General features: G+C 38.5%; 1 protein-coding gene across 1 annotated transcript in view; it reads left to right on the top strand.

Moving 5' to 3' along the window:
* TBX18 (T-box transcription factor 18) overlaps positions 1–20,530 on the top strand; it is a 41,946-nt gene that overhangs the window by 10,532 nt on the left and 10,884 nt on the right. The window contains exons 4-6 of the mRNA XM_035109454.3: positions 2,523–2,694; positions 14,227–14,394; positions 18,039–18,103. Of these exons, the coding sequence (XP_034965345.3) occupies positions 2,523–2,694; positions 14,227–14,394; positions 18,039–18,103 (405 nt within the window). The remainder of the gene's footprint in view (positions 1–2,522; positions 2,695–14,226; positions 14,395–18,038; positions 18,104–20,530) is intronic.

Genomic DNA, 20,530 nt, shown 5'->3' with positions numbered 1-20,530 from the left:
CTGGTTCATTTCTACGTTTTGACAGAATATCTGGATTTAAATGGTTAATTTAAATGTGTCAGAATAATTAGGATCATTACAGTTTTACTTTATTTTATCTAGCTTGTGCCTTGCACTAGCAGGAGCATGGCATAATTACGCTTGCTTTGTGGGATAGTTGAATTTGTTTGCCCTTGCCACATTGTTATTAAATTTCCATCTATTATTTGTCCCTGTATATAAAAGGAAAACATTGGATACACTGTTTAGTCAGTCTTAAAATTGTATAACTTGGCTGGATTGCAGTCCGTAATCTTTCCTTTGGCTCAACATAAATTAGATTGTTTTTTAAAGATCAGTGTCTTGGGCCTGAATTGGGAGTCAGATAGCATTTGATGAGTTAGTCTAAGCGTACAAACCTAAACAAGGCTTTCTTCAGAGGAGGTCCCATTGAACTTGATAAGTATTCATGAACGCTCATACATTCGGCATATTTTTTTTGCAATGGCATATCTCTAAAGTTAGCAACAACATATTTCAAGATTGAAATTAGTAATGAAATTAAACCACCAGTAGATTGGTTTGACTGAATTTTATGTCCGCAGTTCACACACGCAAATGATTTTGTTGTACATTTCAATCTTTCTGTATGTCAGACGGCATACTCATTCCCCCCCAACCCCATTCCTCTTCAACTGAGGTAGAAAGCTTTTTATATAATGGATTTAATTAAAATCAAATGACTAATATTATTTTAAATGGCTTAAATGGGACCAGCGTTTTGTAGATTGTGTCCATAGGATCAGATTCTGAGTTCTTGTGAACAGAACATGGGACACTTCCTCTGTCTGTGGTGTGTTGTGGGGGTGAGACAGATAGGTGTTTTTCACTTGATTTCTCCCTTTTTTATGCTATCCCCTTCACCTCCTGAACATCTGCTCTGTGGGGTAGGGGGCCATCTGGAATAGGTAGTGGTGGTGCTGGATCTGCAAAGGGAAGGGAAATTGATGAATCAGCCAGCAGGAGCGTTTGCTAGGCTTACAACCTTTCAGCAAATGGTAGGAGCCTTTCCATTTGAAGAAGGGACACTTTGAATTCAAGCCAATGATCCCAGTTCTGCTATTTAATCATTCGTTATTTAACCCCCGGTTAATGTTTAATGCTGTTGTAAATATAAGAAATGAAATGTTAAGATAATACTTAGGACCATAGTACAGTATAGTTTGCAAATAGAAAAACGACAGTGATTTTTTTAAAAAGTTTCTGTAATAAAATAAATTAGGATAGAACTTCATCACTGCAATAGATCTCCCTATTCCAGTAATTGTGAGGTTGGCATGGAATTCCAGTGCCCTGAAGTATTTTAATATTCGCTGCAGCCCAGCATATAATTCAAGCCTATTTGCAAGAGTTCTGTGTTTGCAGTTGCATATAGATGGGCCTTTGGCTTGTGTATAGGTGTAAGAAGGCATCAATTTCCATTCCGACCTGTGTTTGTTGGGGGCAGTGCTGTTTCCAGTCTGCTGCAGTTCGGCTTCTGACAAAAGCTACACTATTCATCTTGCTTTCTTCCGTCGCAGAATTTTACATAGATAATGATGCAATTAATTTCATAATTGTGTTATGTTTACATTACTCTGCACCGTTCATTTCAGTGCAAATGAAACACAGTGCAAATGAGATGAGGGGAGTTATCAATTACGTATCATTTTCAGACAGAAAACAAGAGCAACAGTGAATACTGATAATTATTGCTGGATTGATACTTGTTCCAGTCATGGGATGAATAAGTGAGCACTGCCAAGTTCTCCCTTTTCTGTTGGAATTCTCTGACAACCTTAGATTTTAAAAATACTTTTATGACAAAATGTCAATTTTGCCTTGATTGTGTCAGCTGTGATTACTTGTGCCACATTACAATTAAACAATTATATTTTCAGTGTGAGAGCAAATAGCACTTATGATGTTTACTCCCTTTTAGAACTAATGTCCTAAAATTAAAACGCACATGAAAAAGTTAAGGCTGTTTTAGAATGCTTTAAAAAGTTTCACCTAACAGAGATTTTTATAATGGCTGAAAATACTTCATAAATATATTCATTGGCTCAGTTTACAATAAATTATTTTAGATGGATTGACCTATAAGTGAAAATATTATTCTGGTTATAAGATAAAGCTCAGAATTATTGTAATTTTGTGGCCTTTAAAAGAGATCTTCCAATCCATTGAAACAATCCATTTGTGATGTTAAATATTAGGCTACAACTTTTCCTGAATCCTTCTGATAGTTAGCTAATTTGTTCAACCCCCATTTGAAATTTTTCAACAGCTAGTTTAATTTTGGGGAAAGGACTAAATAAAACAAAAATAGTTGGTACCAAACTGTTTTTCCTTTATAAATAAATACTGCTGCCTAGAAGTGAGTCGCTCTTTCTCCTTCCCCTGTCTGTTTTTTCTCCCTGCTAGTTTCTCCACAATGATTAAGCAATGCCACCACATAATTTGCATTCTGAATCTCATACATATTGGCTTTCTTTCTATAGGTATGTTTATCACAGCTCCAAATGGATGGTAGCTGGGAATGCTGATTCGCCTGTTCCTCCCCGTGTGTACATCCACCCAGATTCACCTGCCTCAGGAGAGACTTGGATGAGGCAGGTGATTAGCTTTGACAAGCTGAAACTTACAAACAATGAACTGGATGACCAGGGGCATGTGAGTATATTATTTTCTACAATGTGCACTTAATCATCATTTGTATTTTTTTTAATTTTTTTGACCTACACCTTCACATTAGCAAAAACCGATTGATTTTGTGAAGCTTAGGGTTAGATACAGACACGTTTCCCTTCCCCGCCACAACAATTAATCAGTAACTGTGTGCCATTTCCCCTCGCAGAATGATTTGGACTGTTGGAGAAGCAGAACTGAGCCTCATAAGTAAGGGCTCGTCTATACTTCTGCTTTTCCAGCTGCTTTCCCCTGGGGAAAACCGCTCTTTAGCGCTCAATCAGAACAAACGAAATCGGGTTTTCAGCAGATTTCTGTTTGTTCTGATTTAAAGCTAAAGAGCGGGTATTCCCCGGGAAAGGAACAGGGCAAGGGGGAAACGGCTTGGATTCTTTCTTGCTTAGAAAACTGCTTGGAACTGTGCTTCCTACAAGCAGAAGTATGGACAGGCCCTAAATTAACTTAACTGAAAGTGCAGATCTACCTGAACACATTGGCATTGTATACATAGTCTTCAGATCCCCCTCTGTAAGGTGAAACAATATGTCTGTACTTAATGTGAACATCTTCAATATCTAGCAGTCTTAACTGGGTAAAATAAAACTCAATGATTTTTTAGAAATAAAATCATTTGTGCAAAAGCCTCGCGAGGTGTTAATAACAGCATTTAAAAGGAGCAACACGAGAGCTACATTCCCTCTGATAGTGATTTATTACCTACCTTATGGAGCAAGAGCTTTTCACAGCTGAAGCTCATTACTTCTGCAACACTGGCAGGGAATGGTGCAGTTAAGTGTTCTGTTTGCAAGCTCCAGATTGTTTAGCTATGACAACACCTCACATGGCAAAATATACTATGGTAATATTTCATTCTCTCCTCAATGCTTATGAGACAGAAGATAGACAGGCGAACTAATACCTTTCAGTTAATCCTTAAAATAGCCACATTTCCTGCCTTGGTAAAAAAAAAATATATAAAATGTTTTTGAGATGGGACTCTTTGAACATTTTGAAAATTCATTAATAATTGAGTAAATTAACCACTTTTAAAGAGAACACTGCGGTGGATTTCTAAAAACTGAGGGATGTGATGGCCATCCTAATATTCTTACAGACATGACCACCCTCTTGTGAGAACGCTTCCCACTCAGGCACATGGGGGAAGGATTTGCATGCTATGATTTCTTCAAGGCCACCTCTGGCTGTTTAGTAGCCCTGATCCATAGTGAATACTCTAAGCCAGACACCCCCCAAACTCGGCCCTCCAGCTGTTTTGGGACTACAATTCCCATCATCCCTGACCACTGGTCCTGTTAGCTAGCGATGATAGGAGTTGTAGTCCCAAAACAGCTGTAGGGCCGAGTTTGGGGATGCCTGCTCTAAGCACTTTTAGGGTCCGTAATTTTGTTGAATGAAGTTATGAATGAATCTGCTACTTATTCTTCCGCGAGCAAGTTGTTAGCCAAATTTTGGGAATTACTTGTACAAAATCAGCTTCTTTTGAGTTCTAAGGAAGGATGAAATTACAAGGTACAGTGGTCCCCCAACTTACGAATTACTCGACATCCGATGTTTTCAACTTACGAACGGGACAAATGGCTGCACGCTTACGAATTTTTCTACATACGAACGGAAACCATTGGCGGTTTTAAATGCGGTTTCCCCGACTTATGAATTTTTCTGATTTTTTTTTCCTATGGGAAACCGCTTTTCGACTTACGATCTTTTCAACCTACGAATGTGCATTCGGAACAGATTAAGTTCATAAGTCGAGGGACCACTGTAAATGGTCAGTTGTTTTAGAATCTCTGGGAATACAGCGGTGCTGACTTTAGTTCAGTCAAGGCTGTATGGAATTTTGACGCACATAACTATGTTTTGCACTTTGCCTGAGTCTTTCCCCCCAGCCATCCATGAGTAACAGTTCAGAGATAGGAGTTGGAAATTGGAATGCCTGGCCAATTGTTTTGTAAACGTCAATACAGTGGTCCCTCGACTTACGAACTTAAGTTGTAAAAATTCGTAAGTCGAGGAAATTGCATTTAAAACCGTCAACGGTTTCCGTTCGGATGTAGAAAAATTTGTAAGCATGCAACCATTTGTCCCGTTCGTAAGTCGAAAACATCAGATGTTGATTAATTTGTAAGTCGAGGGACCACTGTATGATGTTTTAGAAGATAAACAAAGCATCCCATAATACATTTCTGTAAGCCAGCTGAAAGCTAAGTTTAACTTTTTGTCTCTGTAACTTTGAGCACTAGTTTGTCCCTAGGTTGCTGGGGTTTGATTCTGCAATCATCAGGTGAATCATCAGGTGAATTAGATGGAAGAGTAATATTTATTCATTTAAAAATTACATAGATCCTGTTCTTCCTCACTAAGGAGATTGGAACAGTGTAAAGTAAAAACAGTAAAATATAAATTTAATATAAAATATAAAAAACCCAGCAGACTATTTCAGTTTCAGTTCAGCGGGCGAAAATATATGAGAGCGCTTATTAAAAGGAGAGGCTTTAATTTCTCTCCTGAATATAAGCAGTAAGAATCTGAATGAATTTCCTTGGGGTGTGCTGAGAGAGTTTCAGAAGTGAGGTCTGCTTTTTTTCTGCATTGTTCACCTTATGAATACCTATAGGGACAGGATCCGTCTGGAATGCCTTAGTTCTAGGTCAGAATTACTGTATATGGAGAAAGACATGCAAATAAACTGGTTTCCAGCCCCTTAGAGCTTTTTTAGAACTCAAACTTCAAATCATATCCAGAAATTAATAGGAAGCCAAGGCAGTTGGTACAAAGTGGAGCTTGGAGTGGGGTGAAACATGAACCCTATATTTCACCCCTATATCAAGCCTGGCTGTTGCATTCTGAACGAGTTCACATTTCTTAACTGCATTCAAAGGCAGAGCGCCATGTAGAAACCAAGATGTGACTAATACACAGATCACCATAGCGAGTTTGAGGGGTCCCAGGGAAGAGATGCAGCTGGCATGCCAATCTTAATTCTGCAAAGGTGCTTCTGACTGAAGTGTGACAACCCAGGTCCAAAGTTGGGTCCAAACACAGTCTCAAGCTGCAAGGCTATGTTATCAGAGGGAGTGTAGCCTCTTTTATGGCACCAGTTGGGCACTGAAACTGATACCTTTTGTACTGAAGAACCTCTGTTTTGCCTAGATTTAGCATTAGGTTGTTATCCTGCCCATAACTGACATCTGAGCTAGCACTGATCTAGAACATCTACAACCCCCTTGGTATCATTAGAAAGAGAGATGTAAAGCTGAGCAATAGATACAGGTGAATTAACTCTATTTCAGGAGCACTGTTGCATACCTACAGCTACTATGAATAGGAGTAATAGGATTGGATATTATATAATGAGGCCACTGTTAAAGAAAGAAAGTAGGGTATAGGGTGCAGTATATCAAGTGCTGCTCTGGCCCCATAATTTCAAATAAACTCTAAGAGCCAAACATGGGAGACTCCTAAAATTGAGTTTTATTCAGCAAAGGTTCTGACCATGCATGAATTGATTGCTTATAATCATTATTTTCATTGGACGCAGCAGGTAGACAAACCTCTGTGATAATGGTAGTCTACAAACAAAGTCTTGGGATGGAAAGAGCAAGTTTCCATATTGTGTGATAATGAGGTTTAACTTCTTTCCCCTCTGAATTGAAAACTATCGTGGTTGGAATTACTTGAGCACTCCACTTTAATGAGTACTTCAGCTTGGAGGAAAGTCAAGTAGCTTTTTCCTAGAGTATTTCAAAAGACACATTGAACTGATTCAGTCCCGAAATGTGCCTTGAAAATTAGAATATAGGTTTTGGAGACAAAAGATTTTATAAGAAATTCATCTTTCTAAAATTGGAAAGTTTGCAAAGAATGTCATTTATTGTTACCAGAAAATGCAGAAATATAAACCAGAGAACTGGCTGTTCCAACATGTATACTTCCATTCTTTTGCTTTACAGCAGAATGAAAAAGTGTTTTGAGATGGCTGAAAGATTGCCCATGTAGAATAAATCACAGGGGAAAATGTTTCTTATATAAATGCAGAGAGGAAAGTTGGAGGTAGAGTTATACAAGCTGGTATTCAGAACTGTTATACACTTGCAAAATAAATTGCTTTTATTATAATCTAGGCCTGAAACATTCTTAGCACAGTGCTTATTCCCAGTTGAACCAATGATGAGTAAGGATGCATAAATATTGCTTGCTCACATTTGGATGAGACAAAGAATACCACCATACTTAACCTTACTCATTGCTACCGTTACTCCTTTCCCTAATTTAGTACAGAACCAGAGACGCAGAATACAGATAATTTAGTCTTTTTGATACAAAAGGTGTCTCCAGTTTTCCTTATTATTTTTTCTTCTTGCTTTTTTTTTAAAAAAGGCAGATCTGTGGCACAAACAGCCCCTCAAATAAGTAATCAATTAGTTAAGTATTACTCCTGTACAGTCCTCTCTGTACTGTTCTTTAAACCAGACATAGTGTAGGAACATAGATGCCTGAGTGGTGGAATTTAGAATACTGTTGATTTACAGGAATTCTGAACTGGTTTTTAGGGAAATACAAGTAATAGTGAATAATAAAAAAAGCAAAATAACGCAGCAGTTAGCCCTTCTTAATATAGTCACTGTTGAAAATAAAGCTCTGCAAAACAAAGATTTAGTTTGCCTTCAAAGCAGTTAATAGGCAACAATGCTAGCATGGACTCTGAAAAATCTAGAGGGGCTTAGTAAAGAAAAGTACTCAAATCTGGCCTTATTTGAAAAATTGACAGAAAAGCGCTGACTAGCAACCACTCAAAACAAACACATAGATATCTGTTTGGTATGACTTTATCACAAATCAACAGCAAGTTGCCTTGAAGAAGCTCACCGATTACAGATGATGTAGCAGCATCACGGAACACAGGGAAGATGAGGTTATTTTGCAAAAGGGAAATATAAAATTTTAGATTTAAGACTTTAAATTCAACATTTGAAGCTCACAGATACTCTAATACAGACATCCCCAAATTCAGCACTCCAGCTGTTTTGGGACTACAACTCCCACCATCCCTAGCTAACAGGACCAGTGGTCAGGGATGATGGGAATTGTAGTCCCAAAACATCTGGAGGGCTGAGTTTGGGGGTACCTGCTCTAATATTAAACTCCACTATGTATTGGTCCCATACTTTCACAAGCATTACACACTCTTAATACTGTTACTTAGGTATTATTTTTTGTTGCTGACTACCTGTTGTGTAAGGGACGCGGGTGGCGCTGTGGGTTAAACCACAGAGCCTAGGGCTTGCTGATCAGAAGGTTGGCAGTTCGAATCCCCACGACGGGGTGAGCTCCCGTTGCTCTGTCCCAGCTCCTGCCAACTTAGCAGTTCAAAAGCATGTCAAAGTGCAAATAGATAAATAGGTACCGCTACAATGGGAAGGTAAACGGCGTTTCCGTGTGCTGCTCTGGTTCGCCAGAAGCGGCTTAGTCATGCTGGCCACATGACCGCAAGCTGTACGCCGGCTCCCTCGGCCAATAACGCGAGATGAGCGCCGCAACTCCAGAGTCAGTCACGACTGGACCTAATGGTCAGGGGTCCCTTTACCTTTTTACCTGTTGTGTGTTTTCTTGTTATTTAAAACCAAGGGCAGAATGGAAAGTTTGTATGCCTATATTTTATTTACAGATTTGGAATTTAGATGGAGTGTTGGTTGCAATATTTGTTATTTTTCTTTTTCTTTTTAAGACAGGTTTATGGATAAGATAATAAATAAAAACAGGGAATTATGTTAACTTTATTGATACTATCTCTGTATGTATAGTTTGTATACTTTATCATTTCGTTTAATAAAAGAAAGTTTGAGATCTACAAAAGAAAACATTTTTATATATTGTAACTGCACTTGTTCCAAGAATTTCAACAGTATTCTAAAATTTGTCATGCTTATGAAAATACAGCTGGAAGCATGAAAGCATCACTAGAAGACAAAAAATTCTGCCAACATAATAGCATTTTTAAAATCTTGCAAAATCTTAAGTCTGTGATCCAGCACAAAACTAGTCAGGCTAAGTTTACTAATCTGTTGCCTCAGCTTGTAAGTGGCTAAAAATATGAACTGACAACATTTGATGATAGCAACACCTGTTGGTTGTCATGGACTCCAGCTGGTTAGATATATAGGTGAAGGTTCCAGGTGCAACCGGGGTTCTAAATGTGGATTAACTGTTAATGATCCGTCAGGTTTTTCATGTGCGGAGGATACAACATGGGGGTGAAATTATGGCCAGGATCAAAAGATTAGCTCCTGCATGGGAAAGCTGGCGACTGTAACTGGAGTTAACTGTTTTCTATTTCAAGACATAAAAAGAGATCACCTTCTATATATCTTGCACAAGACATACCCACAATTTAGCTGAAGCAGAGCAATGAGAGCAGTATTTTTCTGCATGTAATCCTCTCGATCTTGACCACAAATGATAGAGTTGTAAAGTGCAATTGTGACCATTTACTGTTGCAAAGCTAAATGTTTGTGGGTGATGGATATTTTGGGTACGTTTTGCAGAATATCTATAGTAATCTGTAACTGGATTGGCTGGGTTTTAACTGATTCAGGCTACAGCCCTGTTCTCATTCACCCGGGAGTAAAATTTGGTGAACTCAATGTAGCCTACTTTTGAGTGGGAACATATAGATTTGCACTAGTAGACCCAGATTTCAAAGCTTTCTTTACAGTAAGGGTGTATCTCTATTGTACAAGACAGGAGCATTGTAATGAGAAGTGGGAGAGGGAACACAAAGATTCACAATATATTTCTCTCTAGTCTTTGCTGCTGATCCAAAATTATCATGTGTGTGTGTGTGTACTCAAATCTGAAGTTTACTAAAGATTGCCTGTCTGTAAAACTATAGGTGTGGGGACTGTTAGTACTGGTTCTTGATGCTATGAAAGTGATAGTGAAATCTAGCTTCATAGGTGCTTTACAAACACTTTAAAAATGTTGTATGCTTTAATAGAAGCCCTTTGTAATTTTGGATTTGGAGTCCATCAGGCCACGCACATCTGATTTTCTAATCTTGCATTATATGATTTATATCATGCATCAGTGCAAGAAAAAAATTAGTGTGTTTTACAGCACAAGGCTATGCATGCCTGCTTAGACACTGCGTTCAGTGAGGATTCTTTCCACGTAAACGTGTATAGAGTTGTGACCTCAGTCAGGGAATTCATCTCCCATTGATGAATTTCATTGTGAAGATAAAAGCTATCCGCTCTCCACTTCCCTGAGCAATGAGAAATTCCAGAGGCGCAACGTTTTCCTAGGTTTGGCGTTCTTTCAAAAGAATTTGCTGTACTTTTTTTAGTATTTGAGTTCATCTGCAAATGTATATAGGTCACTGGTGGTGGTGGATGGTGTGGTGCCACCAGCCATGGGACCTTTGGTCAGTCATGATGTTGCTGCTTCCCAGGAGAGGGAGGGAAAACACATTGGGGAGGTTGGCATGGTGCTAACACACTGGGCAAGTTAACTTGGCACTCCTGCCAGTCCATTTGCACCGTGACAACCTCCCTGCTGCCTTGCCCTTCCATCTCCTGGCAAGCAGCAGTGATACGACCAACGAGAGGTCAGGTGAGTGGCAGTGATGCACCACACTGTCCTTTATTTTAGGTGAGGTAGAAAGTAACAGTGGCCACTGCCCCACAGAAGCTATTCAGAGAGAGACAGCTCCCGAAGCAATGTACAGTGGTACCTTGGTTTACGAACTTAATCCGTTCTGGAGGTCTGTTCTTAAACCGAAACCATTCTTAAATTGAGGCACGCTTTCCCTAATGAGGCCTCCCGCTGCCAGTGCCCTTCTACTGTTCAGCTTCCGTTCTTAGGCTGAGGTAAAGTTTGCAAACCGGGACACTACTTCTGGTTTTGCGGAGTTCGTAAACCGAATTGTTCGTAAACAGGGCTGTTCTTAAACCGAGGTACCATTGTATTCATCTGTCTCTCACTCAGAAAACTGCAGCCTGCTTCTCTCCATCTCGTGTTTCCTTCTCTCTCCCCGGTACATACACTTACTTAGATGATATCACCCTTTGGGGAAAGGAATGGGATATATATATATATCCTCTGCCCCCTTCTTCGACTAGTTTTTTTTCTTATTCAAAAAAGCGGTCATCCATGAAGGTCATTGGGTGACGTTGGGCTGGTCACTGCCTCTCAGCCCAACCTACCTCACAAGGTCATTGTGGGGGTGAAATGAGGAGGGGGAGAGCCATCTAGGCCACCTTGAGCTTCTTGGGGGGCAAAAGTGGGATATAAATGATAATAATTATAAGAATAATAATATGCATGGTGTGAATGTGACTATACACTAAAAGGCATGCTAGGTCGAAGCCAATGTGTTCAGGATTGCAGCATAATTTCTTACTTTTCAGGGTCCTTTATCAAAGCATAATGTAAAGATCAAAACCTTCCTCAAAATGTAATATTTTAACCCAGCAGAAAGCTTTCTTGTATCTTGCGCTGTATTAGGTGCAGAAGTTGGGAGATCTTACCTAAGCATGCTTTTTGGTTTTCTTCTGATGTAATGGTTTGACTTCAGTCTAGTGAAAGTTCAAGTATCCAGAAAGTTGCTTATCCAAAACAGTGTCATGTTCCCCAGTGAGGAATTAATTCATATAAAAGCATCTCAGATAGACAATACCTACCCCCCCCAAATGTAAAGGGCTTTCTTTTATTTGGGTAATTAGGTTTCATGGTATTTGGCGTTCAGTGTGATGCCAAAAAAGGAGGGCAGAGGGAAGGATGACATACACTGCTGAATTTAGTATTCTGTGGCTAATAATGAAACAGGAAATTAAAAAATTCCCTCCTTTTTAATTAGATTTTCTATCGCCTGGTGCCCATGGAACTGTTTATATATAATCTCCCCATGGGCTTCCAAAAGTAATAGTTAATGTTTTTGATTCTGAACTATTCACAGTCAATTCATATGCAACATAGAATGAACGCAAAGCTTTCTCCAAGTGAGTTTGAAAATCATGGTTCATGCAGCATTATGAAAATATTTAGGAATTTGCTTCATTGCACGTAACTAGCTTTGAATCAGAAGGAAAGAGCGGAAGTTGCTAATTCAGGAATGAGAGAGGAGACCTCACAGATTCACTGGAAATGTTTTATTTAGTCCAAAGCATTTCCAGTTTTAATTATTTCTTTCAGGACTCTGGTTAACCAAAGCTGTCTTCTATACACTGTCAGTGCAAACATTTCTGATTCCCTTTGAGAGCTTCTCTTGCTCTTTCTACTTCCAGTTTTAAACAAGGTAATGAAGTAGTTTTGGGGCCATTTAGCTAGCTTTTGTTCTGTTCAGCCTCAGTGATTATCACCACATGCCTACATGTAGACGAACCCACATATACAAATGAACAATGGCCGTTCTTCATTCTCTGGGTGGAATCCAGTGTTCATTCAACTTATACTTACACTATAGGACGCCACCTTCCTCTCATTTCCTCCACCAGTGTCCTTGTCCTGCAAAATCTGCTCAAGAGGGCCCCCCAACCCTTCAGAGCAGAATTCGAGGGTGTTCAGAGGGTTTCTGGGAAGGAGGAGAGGATAAAAAGGCCTGTTGCACAAGTGGAAGTTCTTTCTGTTTGCTCTCTAGAATGAGGTATGTCTTAAGTGCGATCCTATAGTGCAGCTGAACTTGGTGGGGAGCTTTAGGATTTGGCAAAAGCCCCACTCCACCAGCAAAACACCAGTTACACCACTTTCCACGACACCTTACACTGCCCTAGCCTATCGGGTGAACTTGGGTGGTGCGGATTGGTCCTGTGGGTTCCTAGGGAGAAACTACTTGGGTCCTGAGGTGATTGTGGTCAACAGCATTGTGTTTTCCTTTACCTTTTCTTTTGGTTTATTGTGTTTAGCAAGCAGCCATTACACACATAAAACAACAACAACAACAACAACAACACTGCTACTAATCATGGTTGACATTTCTACTCCCCAACCCCTAGTGGATAAATCATTTCCTGTTGCCCCCTCAAGTTTTGTTAAGGCTTTACAGGTTTGTGTAACAATAAATTTTGATGTTCTAAAGGGTATATCTCAATGTTGGACAGCAAAAAAAAAAAAAGGCCTTTGCAAGAGACAACCTTCCCTTCTGTGATCTTAGCAATGGGTGGATGTAATCCATTCTGAAATCGTCATAGAAAGGGCATTCAAGGAGTACCTGAGTTATGTCTTCTACTGATACAGAGCTGCAGCCGCAAACTCTATCCTTATTAGGCACTCCTTTATGTCGGCCTGTCCAGTCTGCTAATTGGAGGACGTTTAGTCTTGCCTGTGTAAAGGATATCCTCATTTTAGCATTTGGTAAATCTACCAGATATCTTGGCAGGGATAATGGGATAAAAGGAGCATATAATTTATTAGATTGACAGATGTTGGTCTCAGCCACTTGTGATTGCATCTCGGTGTCTCTCAGCCTTTGCAGTATTCATTCTTCAGCTCTCTCAAAACCCTGCATCACAAGAAATGGAGCAGAGAGTCCTAAGCTCATGGCAAGTGTCGTGTTTGGGGACTTGAACCTTTTTCCTGTAGGGAAAGCTGTGCACTTGCTGCTTATGCTGTGGTGGTTTGTGGACCATGCCCCCAGATCAGTCATGGTGGGTTGGCTCGGGTTCCTTTCATTTCTGTGCAGTTGGCGGGTGTTAGCTCTGCCCCATTCTGGGAATTGGCAGCCATTGGTGGAGTTGCCAAGGACACTGGGGTGTGACTGGCATTTTTGAGGCCTTTAAAAATCTTTCTATCATGTTTCCCATTCCCCTCCTGGGCTGAGCTCATATTGTTGTAGGCAGCTGTTGGGCCTACATAGTGATGGTGTATCCCCGTCGCCCCTTGCTAGTTGGTATAATTGCAGTATAGGATTGCTCTGTCCATGGTCAGTGTTTGGCTGTCCTTCTGTAAATATATCCACGCTACATAGTTCAATAATAACAGTGGTAAGGATTTAAATTTTTTAAAAAATTGTGTACATGCAATACATGAAAAACAAAACGTAACTAATATTCTTTGTAACTATTTATATATTGGGCGTATTCAGCGGTTGAGTTTCATGATTCAAGAAACAGAAAGTCCCAGAGTACTTTTTAAAGTCTTCGGACAGATCTGGAGGAAATCCATCTGCAATCTGGCCACATCAGTTCTCCTTTAGCCTCTGCCTACTGCTTTCACATGGTTACAAAACTATCTCTCATGGGCACTTTGTTGAACTGAAGCCAGGCTAATTTTGAGGTTGCTTATTTATTTCTTTGAAGCATTTCCCCCTTGCTCTTTTGCCGAAAAAGGCTCCAACAGAAGCTGATGAATATCAGGTGTAAGACCAGTTTTGAGATGTGTCGCATTGCCTTTAGTTAGTCCTTAGATGGAACAAAACAGGAAGTGTTTAAAATACTGGCATAGAAGAAACAGGGAGTCTTTACTTGCACAACCTATTCTTTTTCTCTTTTCTTTTTGATGTAGATTATCCTCCATTCTATGCACAAATATCAGCCACGTGTCCATGTCATTCGGAAGGACTGTGGGGATGACCTCTCCCCAGTCAAACCCATTCCTTCGGGAGAAGGAGTGAAGGCATTCTCCTTTCCTGAAACTGTTTTCACAACTGTCACGGCATACCAGAACCAACAGGTAACTTTTGCTCTCCTTCCTTTTTAATGCTCCTCCTGATTTACTGGATTTTCATTTAATTACTAGCAAATGGCTGGGGAAGAAGGAACCTCTGTCTTGACACTGAGAGAGAAAACCATCTAATGTCTGTTAAGCTAGTAGGTCCCAAACCATTTCCCCCTCGCAGACCACTTCAGAATTACTGATGTTCTTTTTTTTTTTTTAATTCAAATAAACTTTATTGAGATTTAAAAAACACTTACAAGTGTTAACAAATGAACAATAGCAAATAATTACAAATAAAAAATAAACCTAATCACAATCGTAATCAACCAGCGAAGTTCAGAAAAATAATAATAATAGGTACTAATAAATAATACAAACTTAATTTTAAATGAAATTAGAAAAACCGAACTTCAACATAGATTTGATAACAAAATCATAAATTATAAATAAATCCTTAAAAAACGTTCCCTTTTCTTTCCTCCAACACCCCCTCCCCCTTTTCCCCCTCTAAAAGCTGACTTCCAGTTCCCCCTCTGCTCTGGTCTTTTGCTTTTCATTATATTCCTTATACGTACTTTTTCTCCTATCTTTTCCTCTTGTTCTTATCCTGTGTCTTTTATATATCCGCTAGAAGAATGGTTTTTTCTACTAATTTTTTCTGATATTGTTTAAATAAACTCCAATTTTTTTCAATTTTTTCTTCTTTCACTCCTTTTGTTCTTTCCGCTCTAATTGTCAAATTTTGATAATTTATCAATTTTTCCAACCATTCTTCTTTTGTCGGTACTATTTTGCTTTTCCAATTCTTTGCGATTAATGTTCTGCTGGCGACTGTCGCATGCATTATTAATACTTTATCATTTATTTTTATTTCATCACTTATTATCCCTAACAGAAACATCTCTGGATCTTTTTTGAAGGGGTATTTTAGAATTTTTTTTAATTCGTTATATATTTCATCCCAAAATTTTCTAATTTTTTTACATTTCCACCATATATGTAATTGGTTCCCAGGTTCTTCTTGGCACCGCCAACAAATATTATTTGTTCCTTTGTACATTTTGGATAATTTAGAAGGCGTCAAATACCACCTGTATTGCATTTTATAAAAATTCTCCTTCAAATCATAATTTGTCACTAATCTTAAATCCCGCTTCCATAAATTTTCCCATTTTTCTATTGTTATTACTTTCCCAAAATCTTGTGCCCATCTGATCATCGTTTCTTTTGTTAATTCGTCTTTTGTTTCCCATTCTAAAATCAATTGATATAAATTTTTTATATATTTTCCTTTTCCTCCTAATATGATTTTCCCAAATTTTGACACTTCGTTTTCGAATCCTAATTTGCAATCCAATTGAAATCTTTGCCTTATCTGGTAATATTGCAGCCATACATTGCAATGATTTTTTATTTTCTCATAATCTTTTAAACTCCATTTTCCATCTTTCTTTTCCAAAATCTCCTCATATGTCGGCCATTTTGTTTTCATATTGATTTTTCTTACGGCTTCAATTTCAAAAGGGGATATCCACCATGGTGTTTTGGGTTCTAAAATTTTGTGGTATTTTTTCCAAATTTTATATATTGACTTTCTAATTATATTTTCCATAAAGCAATTATGATTTTCCATTTTTTCTTTCATTAGATATTTATGCCATCCGAATCCAAGTCCCACTCCCTCTAAATCTAACACCAAATTATTTTTTAATTCTATCCAGTCTTTTGCCCAAACCAATCCTGCCGCATCGTGATATATTTCCAAATTTGGTAAACCAAATCCCCCTCTTTCTTTTGCATCTGTTAGAATTTTATACTTTATTCTAGGTTTTTTTCCATCCCACACAAATTTTATTATTTCTTTTCGCCATTCGTTGAAACAATTTACCCTCCCCCCTAAAATTGGCAAATTTTGAAACAAAAACATTAATTTGGGTAATACAATCATTTTTATAACTGAGATTCTTCCCAAAATTGAGAGTTTTAATTTTGTCCACATCCCTAATTTTTGTTTTATTTCTTTCCAGATTCTTTCGTAATTCTCTTGGTACAAATCAATATTTTTTGGCGTCATTTGTATCCCTAGATACTTTATTTTTTTCATTATTTCAATTCCTGTTAACTCCTGTAACCTTATTTTATCTTCCTCTTCCAAATTTTTTACCAACATTCCACTTTTTTATAATTTATTTTGAATCCTGCCAATTTTCCGAATTCATTTATTTTCTTTATTGCCTTTGGAATGCACTCTAACGGGTTCTCTGTCGTTATTATTAAATCATCAGCAAAGGCTCGCGCCTTATATCTGTTTTTCCCTACTTTAATCCCCTCAATTTCGTTGTCCTCTCTTATATTTTTCATTAGAATTTCTAATATTGTTATGAATAGTAAGGGGGACAGTGGGCATCCCTGTCTAGTCCCTTTGTATATTTCTATCTTTCCTGTCAATTTTCCATTAATCACGATTCTTGCATTTTGTTTTTTATATATAATTCCAATCGCTTTGGTTAATTTATCTCCTAATTCTAATTCCTGCAATACCTTCTCCAAAAAACACCATGAGACATTATCGAATGCCTTTTCTGCATCTACCGATAGGATTCCGCCCTCTTTACTTCTATCACTCTCCAGGTATTCTAAGATATTAATTACATTCCTAATATTGTCTCTTATTTGTCTCCCTTTAATGAATCCCGCCTGGTTTTCATGTATTATTTCACCTAAAATTGAATTTAATCTGTTTGCCAATACTCCCGCATAAATTTTGTAGTCGCAATTTAATAATGATATGGGCCTATAATTGTTTGGTGATTCCGAACTCAAATTTGGCTTTGGAAGCAATGTTATTGTTGCTTCCCTCCAACTTTCTGGGATATTTTCCTTATTTGGTAATTCATTCATTAGTTGTTTTAGGGGGATTATTATAATTTCTTCTAACTCTTTATAATATTCTAATGGAATGCCATCTGGCCCTGGTGATTTTCCTTTTTTCATTTTTTTTATGACTTCCTTAATTTCCTTTTCTGTAAATGGTTCGTTTAGCAAATTTATTTTTTCTTGAGGAATTTTTGGGAGTCTATTTTTTCTTATATACTCAGCTGCATCCTGTTCATTTATTTCCTCTTTTTGATAAAGATTAGTGTAATACTTTTCAAATATTTTTCTTATTTCTTGTGGCTTTTCAATAATTTTGTTTTCTACTCTTATTCTATTTATTAAAAAGAAAAGAAGAATTACTGATGTTCTTGGCAGATCACTTGATTCCCCGCCCCCCGCCTGTTCTAGCAATTATAACGTGCCGTACTAGGCATGGCATTATTTTAGTTGTATTTTTTTTGCTGCTTCTTTTATTTCTTATATTGCATTTCATAGAATGCAAATTGTAATTTAAAGATATATTATAAAAATACAAGAGTCAATACAAATATGATTAAAGATCAATATGAGTATTTAATGCAGACATGCTGTGGACCTATGGTCATCCTATGGACCACACTGTGGGAACCCCTGCTAAAACTATTTAATGGCACCTTAGTGCTTTGAAATATAGTTGCAATTTAGAAATGCAGCAGACATTCAGTATTAACAGAGTGGCTTTTAAGGTGTACTTGTTTATATCTCTGGACCTTCGTCATCAGCATATTCTGTTGCCTTTACAGATTACCCGGCTCAAGATTGATAGGAATCCATTTGCCAAAGGATTTAGAGATTCTGGACGCAACAGGTGAGCTTTGGAATACCTGCAATTTACAGAACTCTTGTCGTTGATGATGGGGCTAGACTGTTCTAAGTGCTTTAGAGAAGTTTCTCCGAATACTTTGCACTTCCCTTTTGAATAATGCCTTGCTTATGACTGGAGAGAGTGCTGTGTGCACTAGTGTGTGTTTTTTTGGCATGTGCTTTTGTTGCATTGCTTTAATGAGATTTTATGATATTTGGACCATAAAATCTACAATGCAAATTTGAATCACTTTTGTATCACAGGTTTGCTAACCCAAAGCAAATGCTGGCTTTAAAATAAATTGTTTTGTAAGAGAAACAATGGCTTTGTGCTTTAAAAGCTTTCACTTCCTGTTTAACATTTGCAAAGTTCGAATTTATATTCTTGAGAATAGCTTAGATTCTTCACATAGGTCATAAAAAACGATCCTATAAAAATCTTTAGTTGGGGGATATGAACGTTTCTCTTTCTTAAGCACTTCAGGAGAAAAATACGATTGCTTTTGTTAAATAAAATTGGCCATGTGGTTATATAAATTAGAATGGCGGTAAAATGTGAAAATGATCAAAAGCATCTTGTATAAATTATCACCTTGGCTACGCTCCTCCAGGAGGTGGGCTTTTATCTCTACTTTAACTACAAATGAAAAGCCTCCATTAGCACGGGGCGGGGGCAGACTATTTTTAAAATCCACATTTAGCTAATACTTCTGTAACTCTTTCCTGCAAAATTTCTTCAGTGTTTCTGGCAACAAAACCTTAGAGAAGCAGCATCATTGGACTGCTTTCAACCGCTGTGCTGAAATGCAATTCACATCTTGATTTAACTGTCCAAAGAAAGCAAATTCCATAAGCTAATTGTGCATTGTATGAAGAAGTGCTGTGTTTTGTCTTGGCTGTCCAATGTCTTAAAGGACCCCTGACCATTAGGTCCAGTCGTGACCGACTCTGGGGTTGCGGTGCTCATCTCGCATTATTGGCCGAGGGAGCCGGCGTACAGCTTGCAGGTCATGTGGCCAGCATGACTAAGCCACTTCTGGCGAATCAGAGCAGCGCATGGAAACGCCGTTTACCTTCCCACTGTAGTGGTACCTATTTATCTACTTGCACTTTGACGTGCTTTCGAACTGCTAGGTTGGCAGGAGCTGGGATCGAGCAAAGGGAGCTCACCCCGTCGCGGGGATTCGAACCGCCAACCTTCTGATCGGCAAGCCCTAGACTCAGTGGTTTAACCCACAGTGCCACCCGCGTCTCCGTGTCTACTGCCAACCAATTTAATTGAGTGAGCCCCAAGCTGCAGGTGTATTAAGGAAAATATGAACAATATGTCTGTTATCACATCACTCATAATTTTCTAAACCTCCATCATGCCTGTCCTGCCATCATCTTTATATCAGACTTAAAATCCTTTAACTTCTTCTCTTAGGAAATGTGCTCCAAGTAACCATTTATCATTTTGGTTGCCACTTTCTGGACTTCCCCCAGCTCTATAAAAATTCAAAAATAGTTTAAAACTTGTATAGTTAACTCACATGTGCCATCTGTGCAGGCTTTTAAGTGGGCTTTAAAAATTATTTAATTACTACTCCCTTTAATAATGGTAAGTATTTTAATTGGGCTGTGGTTATTCTGATTTTGCTCTTTTTATGATTTTATAGTTTTATGGATTGCACTGTTAAAAAGTGCACTCCTGTTTATTGCTGGTTGTAGTTGTTTTGTATTATGGTTTTATGCTTCTGGTTTTAAATACATTGGTTATTATATTATTAATCTGTTTTCAAAGAGAGCCGACTTGGAATGAAAGTTTCTCTCAAAGGAAGGGTATAAATTTATTTATTAAATAAATAATTGTAAATGTTTTCGTTTGGGGAAGCATATGTTGGCCAAGAGAAAACATTTGTATCAAATTTATAAAGAACTAGCTGGCCCGGCCACGCGTTGCTGTGACTCATCCCTGTGACTCCCCCAACTCTGTCCCGACCTATGACCTATTCTGTCACCTTCCCCCCACCCCCGGCTTATCCCTGTGACTGGCCACCCCCTGTCCTGACCCATGACCTATCCCGCCCCCTCCTCCCCCCACCCCCTGGCTCATCCCTGTGATTGGCCCCACCCTGTCCTCACAAACCCCTGCGGCCTGTCCGGGTTCCCCTGCATTGGTGTTGTTTTCTGTTAAAGGCCCATATTCAGTTGGTTGGAATGTTCTGTTCTGATGTCACTGATAGTATGCAGCCAATGGCAGCAGGTGAGGTGTATGTTCCTTTGATGTCCACTGGAGGGCGCTATGTTTTATTTTGAGAAAATTCCATTTTTACCTGCCAAAGGTTTGGCACGTGTGGAATCTAAGGTTATGTTGGCACTTGTGTATTGGTACTGGACGCTGTGTCCAAATTTGAACGCAATCGGTCAAGCGGTTTCCGAGAAAAGTGGA

The sequence above is a fragment of the Zootoca vivipara genome, chromosome 3 (genome assembly GCF_965207765.1).
Source record: "Zootoca vivipara chromosome 3, rZooViv2.hap1.1, whole genome shotgun sequence".
Classification (NCBI taxonomy): domain Eukaryota; kingdom Metazoa; phylum Chordata; class Lepidosauria; order Squamata; family Lacertidae; genus Zootoca; species Zootoca vivipara.
This window is presented reverse-complemented; position numbering and strand designations above follow the sequence as displayed.